This window comes from Phascolarctos cinereus, unplaced genomic scaffold (assembly GCF_003287225.1).
Source record: "Phascolarctos cinereus isolate Bilbo 61053 unplaced genomic scaffold, phaCin_HiC Scaffold_726;HRSCAF=1367, whole genome shotgun sequence".
In the NCBI taxonomy this organism is placed as follows: Eukaryota; Metazoa; Chordata; class Mammalia; order Diprotodontia; family Phascolarctidae; genus Phascolarctos; species Phascolarctos cinereus.
The window spans coordinates 208,668,668-208,686,446 of NW_027556098.1; the positions used below are offsets into that span (position 1 = coordinate 208,668,668).

The 17,779-nt window shown below is 39.5% G+C and overlaps 1 protein-coding gene across 1 annotated transcript in view; it reads left to right on the forward strand.

The window, feature by feature from the left end:
• The first annotated feature begins 12,159 nt into the window (after positions 1 to 12,159).
• The window catches only part of CCDC141 (coiled-coil domain containing 141), a 272,693-nt gene continuing 267,073 nt past the window's right edge, over positions 12,160 to 17,779 (forward strand). The window contains 2 exon segments of the mRNA XM_078146957.1: positions 12,160 to 12,267; positions 13,614 to 13,847. Coding sequence (XP_078003083.1) covers positions 13,746 to 13,847 — 102 coding nt within the window. The 5' untranslated portion in view covers positions 12,160 to 12,267; positions 13,614 to 13,745.

A 17,779-nucleotide genomic window follows, 5' to 3' on the forward strand; every position in this document is an offset into this window, starting at 1 on the left:
ATTTTCTGTGGACCATTGCACAGGTGGATAAATGTTTGCTTTTTATGATTGAGTGAAAGGTCATATTCTGTACCCATCGAAAGATTTTTCAGTACAACTCTAGTAGTAGACAGAACAGGGATGAAGTATTCATTGTCCTGTTCCTACATGGTTTTAATTTCTGAAGCCCCACCCTACCTGAATTCTATATGAGGTGGGAGGGGGGAAGGTCATCATAAATATGCAAATTCTGCTCAACCCTTCATTTCAGCATACATTCCATTCATAGAATAGGAAGGAACTTAAATACTAAAGTATTTAGTAGAGTTAAAACAGCAAGTTAAATAAAAGGGAAGATCAAGAAGTAGAATTATTCTCAGCCTCTCATACACAAATGGGTACAATTTCCTACATGTTCCCATGCTGGTCAAGAAGAGAAAAGCCCCTTCATAAAACTCACATGGTGGTGGTGGTGAAGAAATTATCCATCTTGTATGAATGGACTAGAAAAAAGATCCTACCATCCCATCTTTTCTTAAGCTTAGTCTTGGCATTGAGGATGGAAATCTCTGGAAAGCTCTTGGAGAAAGGCATCCATCTCTGCTGGACATAGGGGTCTGCAGGACTCATGGCTTGGAAGACACTAAAGACCCTCTCATACTCTTGATTCTTTTTTTCTCTAACTCCTGCTGTAGTCCCATTTATCCCCTCTGCCTCAACCAACTTTCATGGGTGAATTGGCCCATTTTTTAAACCTTTTGCCTCAATTGTCCCCCCCCTCATCTTTTACGTGTCCCTCCCTATAGCCTATCAGAGGCTTCACCTTGTGACGCAAACATATTGAGCCCTGGGAAATAAAGCCCAATGAATAATGGCCTTCCTAGAATTGTGGGAAATATTAGCTGAATGGACAGAGTCCTTTCACCCACCTTCGCACCCATGCAGAGCACCAGATAGGAAATACAAACCACTGCTAGCAGACAGTGGTATATGAAGAACATCATATGGAGATGTGGGGACTTTACATAAGAGAATTCACCTGAAGGCCAGCTACCCAGAAGGCACGGGACTCTGACCTTGGAATGGACCCTAGCCCTGATGAAGCCCTGTGGGTAGAAAGCAGAGTGAAAGCAAGCATGAAGATGTAAGTAAATTTTGTAAAATGATCCGTTTGTTAAATTGTATAATCATGCATTTGAAGGAAGTGTAACCCCCAGGTCTAATAGCTATAGTAGGCAGGAGGTGGGGGCTGTCATGGAAGGAGATTAATTTCTGGATTGTTTGAGCATATTTTTGAAGAAGCATTCAGTGGCATGATCAGATGTAGGCAAATAAATTTATCTGGTAGTGAAATAAAGGAAGGATTAGAAGAAGAGGAGGCGGTATGTTGTTATAGTTCATTTGGGAAAGGGTAGTGACAGAGGAATCCAATCCAATCCAATTAACATTTATTAAGTGCCTACTATCTGCCAGGCACTGGCTAAGTGCTGGGGATTCAATTAATAAAAAGAAAAATAGTTCCTGCTATCAAGGAGCTTACAATCTAATAAGGGGAGCCTACATATAAAAGGAGGTATGGAGGATGGGGTGACACCAGGAAGTATCTTGTCCTGTGTGATTGAAATAAGGTAGGGCAGTAGATGCAAAGTGAAGTGAGCCTAAAAGTCCAATTTCTGCCCTCTAGGAGTCATGGGGAGGAATTTGGTACTCTGCCCTCTAGGCCTCCCCAGTCAGAGGGAAAATGAGGCTGAGGGAGATGATATCAGTCAAAGCATGAGTTAACAGCATGATGACAATTAAAGGCCAGCTAGGTGGCTCAGTATCCACTGAGGGCTGGGCCTGGAGTCAGAAAGATTCATCTTTCTGACTTCAAATCCAGCCTCAGACACTTACTAGCTGTGTGACCCTGGGCAAGTCACTTAATCCTGTTAGCCTCAGTTTCCCCATCTATAAAATGGAGAAGGAAATGGCAAACCACTCCAGTATCTTTGCCAAGAAAACTCCAAATGGGGTCATGAAGGGTTGGACATGACTGAACAACAATGAGATTAAAAGTAAGGAGCCTCTTCTTGGAAGAATATCTTTTTCCATGGAGTTGAAACCAGGTAGAGCAACAGATGCATATTGGAGTGAGCCCAAAGTCCAGTTTCTGTCTTTTCTTGAAATAATTCTGAAATATAGGACTTCCATGTCAAAGAAAAAATATTGCAAGTATGCAGAAACAAAGAATGCAGAAATAAGTACTAATGAACCATAGTTAGAGTCATGCAAGAATGGACAGTAACTACTAAAAAGTGAGGAAATCTTGAAAAATATCTTATTTCTGTAACTTGACTTTTGAGCATGTCTAGTTTGCCTAACTTGGAGCCCCCTGTCTCCCCTGAGCCACGTGGATGGGGCAGCCTCCTTGGCTGGTTTCCTGTGTCTTCTGCCATCTTTTCTGCTGTGTTCCTAGCTATTGCTCTCAGCCCGGACATTAGAGGGTAAGACAGGGTAAGGAAGTAGAAGTTCATATTCAGCTGTTACCTTTCTCAGGACCTTAGGGAAATTACTAAACCTAGAATTCATTTGAGGCTTTGAGGCTGATTCACTGGCTCTTCCTGGCCCACAATTTCAGGAAAATCCCAGACACACTTCACTTCACTTCCTAATCCCTGGCTATCTTCTTAACAGCCTTGTCCCCCAGCTGGGATCTGTCTCCCTTCAAGAATCATGATCAAATCAGCTCTGTCACAAGTAGGCCAGCTTTGAAAAGAACATGCTGAATTTAGTCAATCAACAAGTCTTTGTTAAGCACTTAGAATGTGCCAAGGCATCTGTACTAAGCACGTACATGAAGACAAAAGTGGAACAGTCCCTGCCCTCAAGGAGCTTACATTCTACTTGGGGGAGACAAGGCACATCTAAAATATATGCAGAATATGTAGAAGGTAATCTCAGAGGGATGATACTGAGGAGGTGCTGGAGGGGAGGCAGAGAAGGTAGATGGAACAAAAAGGAGTAAAAGTTTGGAAAAAACAAATTCACAGCTTCATTTCTAATCCTCTTTTTACTTTGAATTCCCTGTTCTATTTTGTGTGTGGAAATGTTCATCTTTTTAGGTGTTTATTAAGTTTAAAAAAATTAAAAAGGTCAACTCTGTCGTTACTCTTGGAAAGGGTGTGTTAATTCCCCTATAATCCTTCTCACTATTTCTGTAATCCATCCCAACCAAAGTATCCCTCTGGCTAAAACTCTATTGCACTTTCCTTCCATTGGTCCCACTTCTCTCCTATTAGAATGTAATCTTCTGGAGGGTAAGAACCATCTTTGCTTTTGATATTTGTTTTCCCTAATACCTTAATCACTGAATGGGTGTTGCCTCAGTCAAACTGATACCTGGGAAAGACCTAAGCTTAAAAACGCCAAGATCTCCCACTGAATCCAGAACCATCTCCAGTAGTCCTGATTTACATCTGGACACTGCACCCAGATGATTCTGGAGTAAAAAGTGAGGCTGGTGACTTTGCACAGCACCCCCTCACTCAAATCTGATTCATTTCCATGTCATGTTGATGTTGTGGTCTTTGAGAAAGGACAAACAACAATAAGTTGGCACACGTAGTGAACACTTACTATTTTTATTTATTTATTAATATATTAATTCATTCCATTTCCTTAGTTATCTGTTAAATTTTTTTGAGAAGTAATGAGAGAAAAATGATGGTGACACAAAAGGCAAGCTGGTTTCCTCTAGCTGTACTTTTCCACTCTTGCTGGAACATAGGAAAACAGGCTGTGTTGTGAGAGCCCAAACAGATCTATTAGGTTCTACTTGAGAAGCCCTATTTATCTATTTCTACTCCCAAACCAGGCAGGTGTTTTGATTACAGTAATTATAGTGTATTAGTTTTCATTTGTTGATCTAGTTCCTTGTTCTTAAAGTTCTCCTAAGGGTACTTAATACAGTTCTCTGAACAGAATAGACACTTTATAAATGCCTGTTGACTAACCCTCCAGCTCATTTTAATTAGTTTTGTAAAGGACAGGAATATTTGGACAGTTTCCAGATTGTCCTTAAGAAGACATAGTCACAGGCCAGCTAGGTGGCACAGTGGATACAGCATACCAGCCCTAGAGTCAGAAGGACCTGAGTTCAAATCTGGATTCAAACACGAGCTGTGTGACCCTAGATAAGTCACTTAACCCTAATTGCCTCACAAGGAATAAAAAAAGACTTGGTCACCATCAGGTGATAGAACTGGCCAACACCAGGCTTAGTATTAGGAGGCTCATTTCTAGTCTTGTTTAAGCAACAGACTAGCTGTGTGATATATAAGGTAAATTTGAGATCTCTGTGACTTGATTGCCCCAACTGTAAAATAATAATAGCTAGCATTTACCTAGCACTTTGAGTTTCAACAATGCCATCACAATAACCCTATGACGTAGATAATGATGCTAGCTAACATTTATCTAGTGCTTACCATGTGCCAGGGGCTGTGCTAAGCACTTAAAAAATAACCTCTCATTTTGATCCTCACAACAATCCTTGCAGATTGATGCTCTTATCATTATCCTCATTTTCCAGAGGAAGACCCCGAGGCAAACAGAAGTTAAGTGACTCGTCCAGGGTCCCATAGCTACTAAGAGTCTGCATTCAGATTTGAACTCAGGTCTTCCTGACTCTAGCCCCTATGCTTTTTCACTGTACCACCCAGTTACCTTTATATTTTGGCTTCCATTTTACAAATGAGGAAACTGAGGTTCAGAGACATGAAGAGACTTAACCCAGGCAAACCCAGCTTGAGGCAGACTTCAAACATAATCTTCTCATCCCAAGCCGGTGTTTCCTGGGAACCAAACCCACTCGGTGGAATGAAGAATGTCTGTCCTCTCTACTTCACCGCGTGGTTGTGAGGTTTCAGTGTGGAAGCAGTGAAGCCCTCCATAGAGTATTATTATCATTACTATTAATAGCAACAGGACTAGTAGGTACTTTACCAGACTCAACAAATGCTTGTTGATGCTGAAGTCATCTATCTTCACAGAAATATCCTCATAAAAGAGGGTTATACCTCAAGCAGATGGCATGAAGAGGTTGGTCATCGATGCAGTGTCTGTTTATGGGTTTGGAATCTGGGGCAGGGAACCTAGCTGCCCAGGGCAGTGTGACACATGTGGACTGAGAGAGCGCTGATCCATTACTTTTATTTTCCCATGATTTGGTGAGTTTCCCTCCTCTTATTTCCTGTTTTCCATAAAAGCCTGAGTGGATGAGTATCTTTTTTCCCCCCTTCAGGTGTTAGTAACTTCTTTATCCTTCTGGGTATTCTCAGTGGTCACTGCCTTTCATCTGAGGCATCTGTCCAGGCTTGAGTGACAGTTGGAAAAATGAAGAGCTTCCTGTGGTGAGGGACGCGCCCTCCTTAGCGAACATACTCGCTGGACTCTGGTGATTCTCCTCTGGAAATGAAGCTGGCGCTCTCATATCTAAATCATGCAGTCTTCTCAGAGCTGTGACTTTATACTTCAAAAACTATCTAGAAATCCATTGAAAAGTTTCTCCTCACCACCCAAGTTTAGAAGCGATGCTGGTTAAACTGGTATTCCCTGAAAAACATATAACTTTGTATGGAAAGCGACAAAACAAAAAACAATTTATTTTAAACTTTTTGTAACAAAATGTATAAGCATAGCCCTGGGCCTGAATGCTGTATTTGTATACAAAAGCCTCCAAATTCTACTATATGCATCCATAGTGTTCCTGAGTGAAGTCTTAGGGTAAAATATTTTAAACTATAAACTTGGACTTCAAAAAATGACAGAGCATTTCTTTCTGTTTCTAACCCATCAGTTGATGACACGACAGTTTGGGGTGTCTGATTTTATGTCTTTGGATTTCCTATTAGTATTTTATTTTCTTGGCAAATATCGTAGCTGCTGGAAGGGTGACAGCCCGGATTCAATGTCACCGCTGGCTTCCCAAGCATGCTTGGATTGTTGCTTTCAAGCTTCCCTAGGGAGTGCTATGAGCTGGAATTTCTCAGCCTCAAATGAAGTTTCTTTAGCAACAGTAGAAAAAAAAACTCTCTAAATTTTCCCAAACTCTTGACTAAGTTTCCAAACTTTGCATGTCACTGCTAGGATCTTTTAACTCTTGTGGAAGTCCACTGTCAGGGAACTTTGCTATGGAAAATGAAAAGGGCTCTTGTTTCCTCCCTTCATTTCTCTCCTCAGATCACAGGCATCAAATATTCTATAAAGGGAGAAAGTCGATATGCTGAAGAGGGATGCAGTAAATCCATGGTTCAGATGTGTGAAGGCAAGTTATACTGAGTGCTTCTTATATGGTGAAGTGTGTAAAATAAATCCTGAAAATCACCAGTTTTCCATGATGTTTCTTTAATTTCTAGCTTAAAATATGTTTTGTTCTTATTCAAAGCATAGCAGAATGGAAGGTAGTCTTATGGCTAACACTTATTTTAGTCCCCCAGTTACTCTGGTGGATCTGTGATCTTATCACTGTGGGTATCTTTTCTAACAATTCATATTGCAACCCATCTATGCTTGGCCATCCTGTGCAGTGATCATCCATGCCTTCCCACAAATTTGTTCTCCTGACATCTCACAGAGACCAGTGGAGCAGACATAGGCCATCAGTCATCCCCTCACTTTCATTAGGTGACCAGGCTATTCCATTTTTTAAAAATCCAGCCATGTATTTCTCTGAATAAATCTTTTATGCCTACAGTGTAAAAGGCTGCTTTTTTTTTAACATTAGACCAAATCCAGAACCTATGGCAAAATAAGATAGCTACAATTCATCTTGTTTTCAATTATATGTGGCTATTGTTAATATGGCTTTCAAAAGAAACATGCAAATAATTAATTGAGGACAGTATTGGTATCAACCATCATGTCACTTTAGGGGGAAAATACATTGCTAGAAATTACATTAAATAGCAACCATAAAACTATAATCCTTGGAGTCGGGCAAATGTACATTGACTTGGCAAAGTTTTCTTTCTATCATTTGTAGGTTGGTGTTGAGCTAAATAGAGGAGTTACTGTTTGTGGCTTTTCTCTCAGAAAATGGTTTTGTGCATCATGGCTAAGGTATCAGTGAAAAACTGAAGGAAATTTACAATTATATGTATTCCATTATTCGTTCATTCATTGATTTGTTCTTTGACACTAACAAATGTTTATTAAGCCTACTACATTCAATGTTCTATTGGACTTACACAGTTCGATCAATCAAGTATTTGTTGAACTAGGACCTACTATGGGGACAGAAGAATATTGATATTAAGAAGATAGTTCTGTGAGTAATGGTAAATCTCTTTAAAAAAAAATCAAAATTTCAGATGCCCCAAAGGATATTTCCATCAAGAAATCTTCACAATGAAAAAAAATATTATTGGGGCAGATGGTTGGGGCAACTAAGCATCTTGATTGACTCTTACTGGAAACTGAAGAGGAATGTTCTAAAATAAAAATGTGAAAGTAAATCACCAATAGCTTCATTTAGATGAGTTGAATAGCACAATTTTCTCCAGGAAAATAAGAAATGAAACAACTTTAAAAACATATAAACTAGGAGTCCTGTGAAAATGGTGGGTCGTAGACAAAATTTGAAGAAACATATGAAAGCAGCATAAAATACTGTTAATATCTTCCTATTTCTATGGTTGTGACAGGCACAAAACTTGCAATTATTGTCTAATGTTATTGAATGATTATTGTTGTTCAATCATTCCAACAGTGTCCAATTCTTTGTGACCTCATTTGGGGTTTTTTTGGCAAAGATACTGGTGTGGTCTGCCATTTCCTTTTCTAGCTCATTTAACAGATGAGGAAACTGAGGCAAAGAGGATTAAGTGACTTACCCAGAGTCACACAGTTAGTAGTGTCTGAGGCCACATTTGAACCCAGGTCTTCCTGACTCCAGGCCCAGAGCTCTATTCACTGTACCAACCTAGCTGCCTTTTGAATAATCCAAGACTGTATAGTTAAGTATGCCATTATGAGGCACAGACTATAATATAGATGCTTTAGGAGATCCAATCCAATAAACATTTATTAGATACCTACTAAGTGCTCGGCTTTATGCTAAGGGGGCGGTGTATACAATTAATAACAAGAAAGACAGTTCCTACCCTCTAGGTACTCATGATCTAATAAAGGAAGATGATACACAAAACAGTTGTGGGGAGTGGGGAAGGGAGGGGAGACCAGGGGGCATCTTGTTCCATGGAAGTGAAACCAGGCAGAACAGCAGATACAAAGTAGAGTGAGCAAAGGTCCAGTTTCTGCCCCCTATAAAGGAAGACATTAGGAGGAATTTAGTATCCCCTCTTTTAGCCAGAAGGTAGAGGAGGCTAAGGGAGGTGGTGTCAGTCAAGGCTTGAATTAGCAGCCTGGTGATGAGATTAAAGGTGATGAGCTTAACCTAGCAGGCATGTCTTGTTCCATGGAGTTGGAACCATGCAGAGCAGCAGATGCAGAGGGAAATGTAGGAAATCAGAGAAGAAATCAATGAAGACCATAGCAGAGTTGAGCTGGATCTTAGAAAATGAACGGGACGGAGTTAGAAAAAGTAGGAAGCACATTATTCCAGGTCCGGAGAAGGAGGGAGGCAGGAATGAGCATACATGTTAGGGGGGCAGTAAAGAGTCCATCTTAACAATAGTAAAGGGGGCAAGTTGGGAGAGAACAGTAAAGAAAGTTAGATAACTCACATCAGGTGATGGTTATTGTTGAGTCCTGTCTGACTCTTTGTGACCCCATGAACCATACTGTCCCTGGGGTTTTCTTGGCATAAATCCTGGAGTGGTTTGTCATTTCCTTCTCCAGAAGATTAAGGCAAACAGAGGCTAAGTGATTTACCCAGGGTCACACAGCTACTAAATGCCTGAGGCTGGATTTGAACTCTGTTCTTCCTGACTCCAGGCATGGCACTCTATCCACTGAGCCACCTGACTGTCTTTCATCTCAAGTGGAGGGCTTTGAAACTCAAGCAGAGAATTCTAGACCTGAGGTGGTAGGGAATAGGCAGGCAATGTCATTTTTTTTTTATTTTAAAGAAAGTGGCACTTTGAACTTTTAGTCTGGTAAAAATGGATTCATTTTGATTTATTTGTTTTCTATGCTGACTGATAAGGGTTTATTGATTTTAAAGCTAGAATGGACTTTTAAGGTCATCTAATTTTATAGAAATCATCTAATATTTATAGAAGAAGAAAATGAAGCCCACAAAAATCAAGTGTCTTGCTTAGACACACAAGTTAGAAATAGAAGAAAGAGGATAACATGGTAGGATAATCTTTGTTTTTAAGCTGTTATTATTTGAACCGGATTTTTAAAAAAGAGGAGAATGAGTTAAGAGTGATGATGATGGTGTTAATAATTTACATTTACAAACATTTATTCTTCTTTAAAGTATATACACATCTATACTTCTTTTAAGCTTGGGAAATACTTTACATTATCTTATTTGATCTTCATTACAATTTTATAAGGCAGATGCTATTCTTATCCCCATTTTACAAATGAGGAAACAGAGGCTCAGAGATTTTCAGTGACTTGCTCAGGTCATACAGATAGTAAATGGCAAAGTAATGTCTACAAAGCATTTTCTAAATATTGTCTCCTTTTATCTTCACAATGACCCTGGGAGGTAGGTGCTATTATTATACTCATTTTATGGATGAGGAAACTGAGGCAATAGGTTAAGTGGCTAGCCCAGGGTCACACGGCTAATAAGTGTTTGAGGTTTTATTTGAACTCGTGTCTTCCTGACTCCAAGTCTATGGCTCCACTCACTGTGTGGTCTACATGGTAGTTCTTACCAAGGATTCTACACTCCCTGTAATTAAACAAGTGGCCCTCATAGGGGATACGAGAAAAATGTGCTGCTTTTTACCATACCCATAGGTCTTAAGAAGAATGTTGGGGCAAACAATTTTCATAATACTTACTTTCTATATTTCCTTAAATAAGTGTAATTTCACTTTCTAGAATCTGGTTATAACTTTTTAGCTCCCATGAACCTAGCCATTTTCCAGGGAGATAAACAGAAGATACATTGTAACCACTGCAATATCCTCTATAAGCTTCAAAGGACATTAGAATGTCTGTAATTTATTTAATTTTTTGGGGGGTGGTCATGGTAGATGGAGTATAAACAGACCATAATTTAAAAGCTTTTTAGTACCACTTTTTTCAATCCTTGTAATACAAATTTGGTTAGTGTGCTATTTTTTATCCTAGCATTATTTCAAATCACTTAACCAGAGTGAAATAATATAGTGTGTGATCAGATATCATACAAGCTGAAGAACAATAGATAAGGTTTCTCTATGAGCTGGAAAAGCCACATAGACTTGTGATCATTTAGGCACTTGCAGAGGGAAAATTGTCAAGTTGTCTAAACCTAGAGAGGCAAAGTCTAATTTAAGTGAATGGAGGGGGAAGTAAAAGGGGGCAAAATATGGGAGCTGGGCTAGGATGAGTCTTTTGCAGTCAAACATTAGCCAGAACTGAGTTCAAGGCCTGACTTTGCCTTTTGTTAGCTGTGTGAAGGTAGGTGAGTCACATGACCTCCATAAGCTTCAGTTTCCTCATCTATAAAACAGAGCTAATATTTACATTCCCTGCCTTGTGGCACAGTACAAAGGAGAATATATGCACATGAGATACTGAAAGATTTCTAAGCTGGAAACTTGGATTTCAAAATGAGCCAAGGACAAATACAGCATTGAGATCTTATGTTTTTAAAAGATGCAAGACATATGGAGTAAAGTGAACAAAACTGTCACAACAGTTTGTACTATAACAGCAATTTTGTAAAAATGACAGTTTTGAAAAACTTAAGAACACTGATCAACAAAATTATCTATCTTGATTCCAGAGGACTGATAAAGATGAATGCTGCCTACTTCATGAAAGAAAGATAATATATAAACTGAGAAAGTACTGGAGATGACCGATGTGGGAATTTGTTTTACATGAATGTGCTTATGGGATGCTCTTCCTTCCTTCCTTCCCTTTTTCCTTCTCTCTTTTCTTCCCTCTTTCCCTTCTATCTTCCTTCCTTCCCTCTCCCTCCTTCCCTCTCTTTTTCTCTTTCTTTTTTACTGTTCCTTCCTTCCTTTCCTTCCAAAAGGTGAGGTAAAGGAGACAGAAGAAAAACAAAGATTGCTTCTTAATTTAAAAAATAATAAAATTAAAAAGGAAAACAAAAAAGAAACATACTACATAAAGCCAATTGCTGCAAAAACTAAATAAAAATAAATGACACATGAATTTACCTATGTCAATATCATTTTCTTCATTCGAAAGGGAAAAACACCAACAATCCTAAGAAGAAAGTCCTCCAGTGTGGGAATGGCTCATGCCTGAGTAGTTGAGTTAGTAGATGATTTGATGGCTGCATTTCATGCTTAAACAGATTCCTTCCTAATTGTCTGACATTTCAGTTCTGGAATTAATCCTTCAGTTTCTTTTTTTTTCCCTTCCATCCTTTCTTTCTTCTCAAATCTGAGCTCCAAGCATTCCATCGGGTGTACTGCACAGCCTTACAAAATCATACATCTTATCTGTGGCCTTGTGGACACAACCATTCTTTTCTGTGGTTCTTACACATGCCAAATACCCATTATATTATGGAAAGCCCCTGTGCAGCACCTTAAGGAACCTGACCTAACCTGTGGGTGAAAGTATATGATGTGTGTGTGTGTGTGTGTGTGTGTGTGTGTGTGTGTGTGCTACTGTTTGCTGTTCCTGTTGGCAGTCACCCCAGAAGTTTAAGTATTACTACTCTGGGATTTTGTGGCTTTTGATGTGAGCATTCTTTGACAGACTTGTTTCCTAAGCCCAATGAGCTTAAGATTGTTTGCTCTCCATTCTCTCGAATAGCCCAAGTGTTTGTTCCATCAGTTTAGCTAAAGGAGCCAGCCTTCTAACCTTCTGGTCAAGCTGACCCTCTTGCAAGCACTCTTTTCCTGGCATGAAATATTCTCGTTTATAATCTTTTCCCACATCTTGGCGCCCCTCCTAGTCAACCTGTTTATCAATTTGGCAGATTCGGAGCCTGTTCTCAGCCATGGTCACCTCCCTCCCTCTGCTCATGACATCATGTAAACTTCCTGGAGTCTGAAGACTGGGGTTCCAGGAGAGGTTTTCATCTACTTTAGAGGCAACACACTGGCCTAGAATGTGGGAGAGAGACGCCAGTCATGGCCGGATAATTGCTGAACAGCTGTGCCATACCCTTTAGAGAAACCAGAATTGCTGAATAGAAAGGTGTGTGCGTGTGTATACACTTTTTTTCCTTTTTTCTTTTTATTCAAGTAAGTGACTTTGGCCATAGCAGAATAAGATAGTTGTACTGATTTAAACATGCTGAGCCACAGCACCAAAATTAAAAATGCTTTTTACAGTGATCTGAGGCGTTTTGACACAAAGAATCGGACAGATCCCGCTTAAGCCCGTCTACTTACAGCTGTAGCCTCTTCTTCTTCCTCCAGTTCCTTGATGATCTTGGCAGCTTCTGAGACGCTCTCTCTCCCTCTCCCCCTCTCCCCCCCCCTCTCTGTCGTCCCTCCCTCTCCCTCCCTCTCTTCTCCCCCCTCTCTCTCCTTTCTCTTTCTTTTTCTCTCTGTCTCCTGTCTGTGTCTCTTCTCCCTTTTTTTCTCTCTGCGTCTCTCTTTTTCATCTTAGTAACCTGTGACCTAAACTTTAGTGTCACCCTCAGCTGTTGGGGGAATACAGCAGCTGCTGCTTAATACCACAAGCAACTTGTAGCTCACTCCGAGTTTCTAGCAAAAGGATTAATCTACTGATCTCGTGCTGATTTCAAGCTATCTATTATTTCTCTGAACAGTAGTGCAGGGGGAAAAAACCCACCCTGAAGTGTAGTGCTGAATTTTAATGGGATTCTCCCCCCCCAAAAAAAAAACACAGCCATTTTCTTGCAGTAATCAAAAAGCTTATAGAAAAAAGACATTTAGGAGATATAATAGAGAAATGATCTGTGGAAATAATATTTTGAAAGAAATGCTAAATATGAAAGGTATCTGTGGATTCCCCCTTTAAGATTCCTCTAAAAAAAATTGTGATTCTGAACAAATCTGGCAATTGGATATGATTTTGGTGGTTGAGGTTGGAAGAGGAAGGGAGTACGGGTTTGGGGAGGGGTGATTGATCTAAAAATATATTACTGACAGCTCTGTGCAGTAAGCAATTCAGTGGAAAAAACCAAGTACTGTAACTTTTTTTTTAAAGAAAATCTTTGTGAGCCTGCATGGAGGCCACAGCAAACAATTCTTGAAGACCAGTATTCAGTACAGTAGCTTGCTGCTTTTAAAGTCCACAATTATCAGTCCATACAGTTTACAGTGGACAAAACTGGATTTTTATTTTTTAGCCATTTGCATATAGCTTTTTTCTGTTTGCTTATCGAGTGTCAGATGATGTTCACAGAGCCCAGGGCCATCCTCTACACTTCAGATAATGACAGAAAAAAAAAACCCAACCCAGGCAGCTTAATGCTACCAAACTGGGGTGTGTCGATGCTCCATTTCTCTCTCAAGAATGATAAACTCAATGGGGTTGTCTATTTTTAACCTCCTGTTCTTTCCTTTTGGCAGACTAATCAGTGTTAGCTGAGATCTTTCCCTGAATGAATCCAAGTAACCTTGTTTGCTGCCTTCTGAAATGACTAGGAGACACACATCTGTACAGAAGCTGCCTTAAAGAATAAACTGTGGTTCGAAAGTACCATGTCCAGCCAAGAGAGTTCTGGGGCACTGCCTTCTACAACAACAGTCAGTTCTGTCGCTGTGCAGGCTGGGGACTCCAGGATTGTCATAGCTATCTTGAAGGTAAGCTGACAGTTCTCTCACTCTCGGTACTCTTGTCTTCACTCCTTGGTTTTGGGCTTTCCTGACTGCTGGGTGATTGATACCCACTCAACACTCCACATGGGGCGGCAGTTTTCAGTATAGAGAAAAAAATGATGTGGTGAAGGCATCTTCCTGCTTTCTTAAGCAATTAAGAGCAAACTAGAAAATTCAAGACAATTTAACAACACGTTCTTTCTTTACATCATAAAGCAAGAGAAAGAAGGAAAGAAAGGAATGGATTTTCAGTCAGAAAAAAAAATGGTACCTCTGCCCCAGAATTTGTTAGATTTCCAAAGGTGAAAAAAGAGGGAAGGAAGCCTGTTGTTTGAACAAAAGGAAGGGGACCTGTGATCATTCTTATGACTTTGTGGGGGTCTGGTTGTAGGAGGTGGGGAAGAAACTTAAAATCTGAAGAATAAAGTTCTTTGAGTAAGAGGGGGAACAGGACGAAGCTTTTGTGAGAATCCCACACCCTAACTGTACCCACCTGTGTATAACATTCAATCTGACAAGGTAAAGGAAGTTTCCAATTCTAGTTGCAATATTGAGGAAGAAAAAAAAATAAGACATCATCAGAGATACTACTAACTCATTGTTCCATAATGATGGCTAGGGCTTTAACCTTGTTGGCTTAATCTCCGACTAACCCTTCTAATACTTGATAATGTAGCTTTAGGCTGAACAAGACATCTTCCATCAAAATGAAATGACTCATTCCCTTTGAAAATGCCTTGCAAGGACTTCAAAGCCTGATGTGTGGCTTTGGATAGTTCACAACCTAAAGACTTTACTGTTTAACAGAGGGAAAAGCTGAAAACAAGCCAGAGTTCCCCAGCCAAATGTCATTTTGCACCCTAATAGGTTTGATTGACTAGCTTTCTTCCTGGTCTTTTGATGCTGGACAATGCATTTTATTTCACAGAACTTTGTTGCTGTTTATGTTACAGTAATATGCAGACTCATACAGGACAAACTGTAACTAGACATAGAGAAAAATTATTCAACATAAAAAGACTGAAAAGTATTTCTACCCGGGTGCATTTCCCATTGTTGTTACTGTACTCTTGGTCTCTGAATACGCAGGACCTTGTTCTATCTCTCTTACCAGAGATTCTGTCTCCAGGCGATAAGATGAGAAAGAAGCCTGATGCAAAGTAGCAAGAGTTTATAATGTGCATGTGACTTGATGATGCTTTGGACACCCTATAGATTCACTGCTAATGGGGAGGTAGGCAAAAGAAAAAAATATTTTTAATCATTACCTTTTCTCCAGTTACCTCTGTCCCCAAATACGTAGCATCCTCAGAGAAGACAACACCAATCAAGGAATAAGTTTTAAGAACCTACAGGCTGATTTCTTTTAAAGAGTGGAAACTTTCAAATTACATTCCAAACTATGAAAATAATTTTTTTTCTAGAACTGTGTCTAGGTTTTTCTTGTCATAAATATTTATAGAATCAAATTGAATCGAATTGACCTTACCACCACCTTCACATCAAACAGATCTCTTGCTACTCCTTTGAATATTTTTGAAAAGAGAAAATCCAAATTCAGGAAGCCCTATGTAAAAAAGTGCACATGCTTCTTAACTATTTCCAGTGTGCTAACTATATTCCACAAAAGAAATATTTCTCTTATCATATATTACATCAAAATTATTACTTGTATTATATTATATTGCTATGTAATATATTAATTATATTATTTTATAATACATCAAAAGTAATTATATACAATTATTATATTAATTATATTGCAGGAAAAAATCTCACATTTCCTGCCCCTCTTATTTATCTTTAGAAATTCACTTATCCATGTCCATCTGCCTCTGGTTTGTTGCTTTGTTTTCTCAGTTGTTGATACTTTAAAAAGTGATTCCTTCAAGGAAAAAGAATGGGGGAGGGAGGTCAGGGAAAAGACTTGAGGCACAGAGCAGCTGGGCAGCGTTTATGTGGCAGGTGTGATGGATTCTTCATTCTGTTGGCTTAGCACATATTTACTGAATACTTCCCAACAAAAATTGGGGAAATGGTGTTTCCCTTTAGAGTAAGAGAAAAAATCAGTTGGTCCAATCCCTTGTTTGCTTCATTGTCAGTCTTAGTTCAGCAGTCAAGGCCAAAGATAGAGATAATGGAACATGACCTCAATTTCATAGAACAATACTTTCCCATATGTCCCTGTTTTTGTCCTACTTATCCAGGTGTTCTATCCCCTCTATTTCAAAGACAGCTTAGCTTGGCCAATGGCTGAGATGTGTGGTTGTATGGAAGGGCTCTACAATTATTTAATACTCATTACAGGAGCCAACAAGATGTATTGTACTGCATAAATCCCTATTTTGTAGATGTTGACATTTCTACAGGCAGGCAAAACACTCTCTGGACAGAGCAGTTTTGGTCTGGAAATAAATAAGGATTGGAATAAATTTAAAGATCCTGTGGACAAGAAGTTGCATTACAAAAAGTTAGATGTGAAAAGTGAAGGAAGGAAGATGAACCTGGGACTATATTCATGAGAAATTTCTTTCTATCACTTGCTTAGGATAAAAATAAAAGCAGGCAACCCTCACTATGCTTAAACTCTCGAAAGAGAATCAAGATAAAAGGTGGGAATACAAAATATAGCAAAATACAAGCTGCATGCACAGCAAAGAAATGATTAGCAGTCTCTGGGAAGGGGCCTTAGGTTAATGGCAGGGGAATGGAGGCAGTCTAGAACAGAGTGGCTGGTGTTTTCTGAGCTTTTGCTTTGAGTTTGAGCGTGAGTGATAGCAAATTACAGAAAGTGAGAGGTCCAGTAGGCAGAGAAAAAGAAAAAGTCTTGCTCAGAGGAATCTGTTCAGAGGAAAATTTCTTAAGGGTACTCATGAAGATGGGAGTTAGATGATGCAGTGGATAGAGTGCTAGGACTGGAGTCAGGAAGACTCATCCTTCTGAGTTCAAATTTGGCCTAGGCCACTTACTAGCTATGTGCCCCTGAACAAGTCACTTTACCACATTGGTCTCAGTTTCCTCATCTGTAAAATGAACTGAAAAAGGAAATAGCAAACTACTCCAGTACCTTTGCCAAGAAAACCCCAAATGGGATCATGAAGAGTCAGACATGACTAAAAATTATTAAACAACAACAACGTTCATGGAGAGAAAAGATGTGTTGTTTAGACAATCCCTTAGACAAACTACCTTCTGTCCTTCCATATACCTAGTCCATATGCACTGAGTGCCACCTTGTTATCATTAACTTGTTCAAAAGTTGCTTTGCTTTTTTGTTGTTCTCCAGTTTATTCATGATTGAAATGCGTGATTCCTCAAGTAGATGGTAAACTTCTTGAGGGGAGGGACTGCATCTTTTGCTTTAGTATCCCCTCTCCATCACATTAGGGGCTTGGAATCAGGAAGACCTGAGTTAAAATCTGACCTCAGACACTTTCTAGATGTGTGATCCTAGGCAGGGCACTTAATCTCTGATTACCTCAGTTTCCTCAACTGTAAAATGGGGATAATATCCCAGGGTTGTTGTGAGGATCATATGAATATGTGTAAAGTGCTTAGCACAGTGCCTGGCACATAGCAAGTTTTTAATAAATGCTTGTTCCCTCCCTTCCCTTATTATGCACTGCCCAGTCACATAGTTGTGAATCAAGGGAATAATTAAAGAAGATCACAATAATGCTTAGGAAAACCCAAATTACTCAACATGGACAGCACTGGGGGAGGGGAGGTAAAGAAAGCAGTCAAAGTCCCTCTTTGGGATTATGTGGACAGTTTGAATTTTAAATTTCCAGCAAATGTGTTGGCCATATGCAAGTCAACTGACACACAGGTGTTCTTCACTTTTAGTAATAGATGTGAGCAGCAAAAGTTGTGTATGAGTTAAATTTTAGTCAATTGAACCCTGTGTCCCTCTTTTG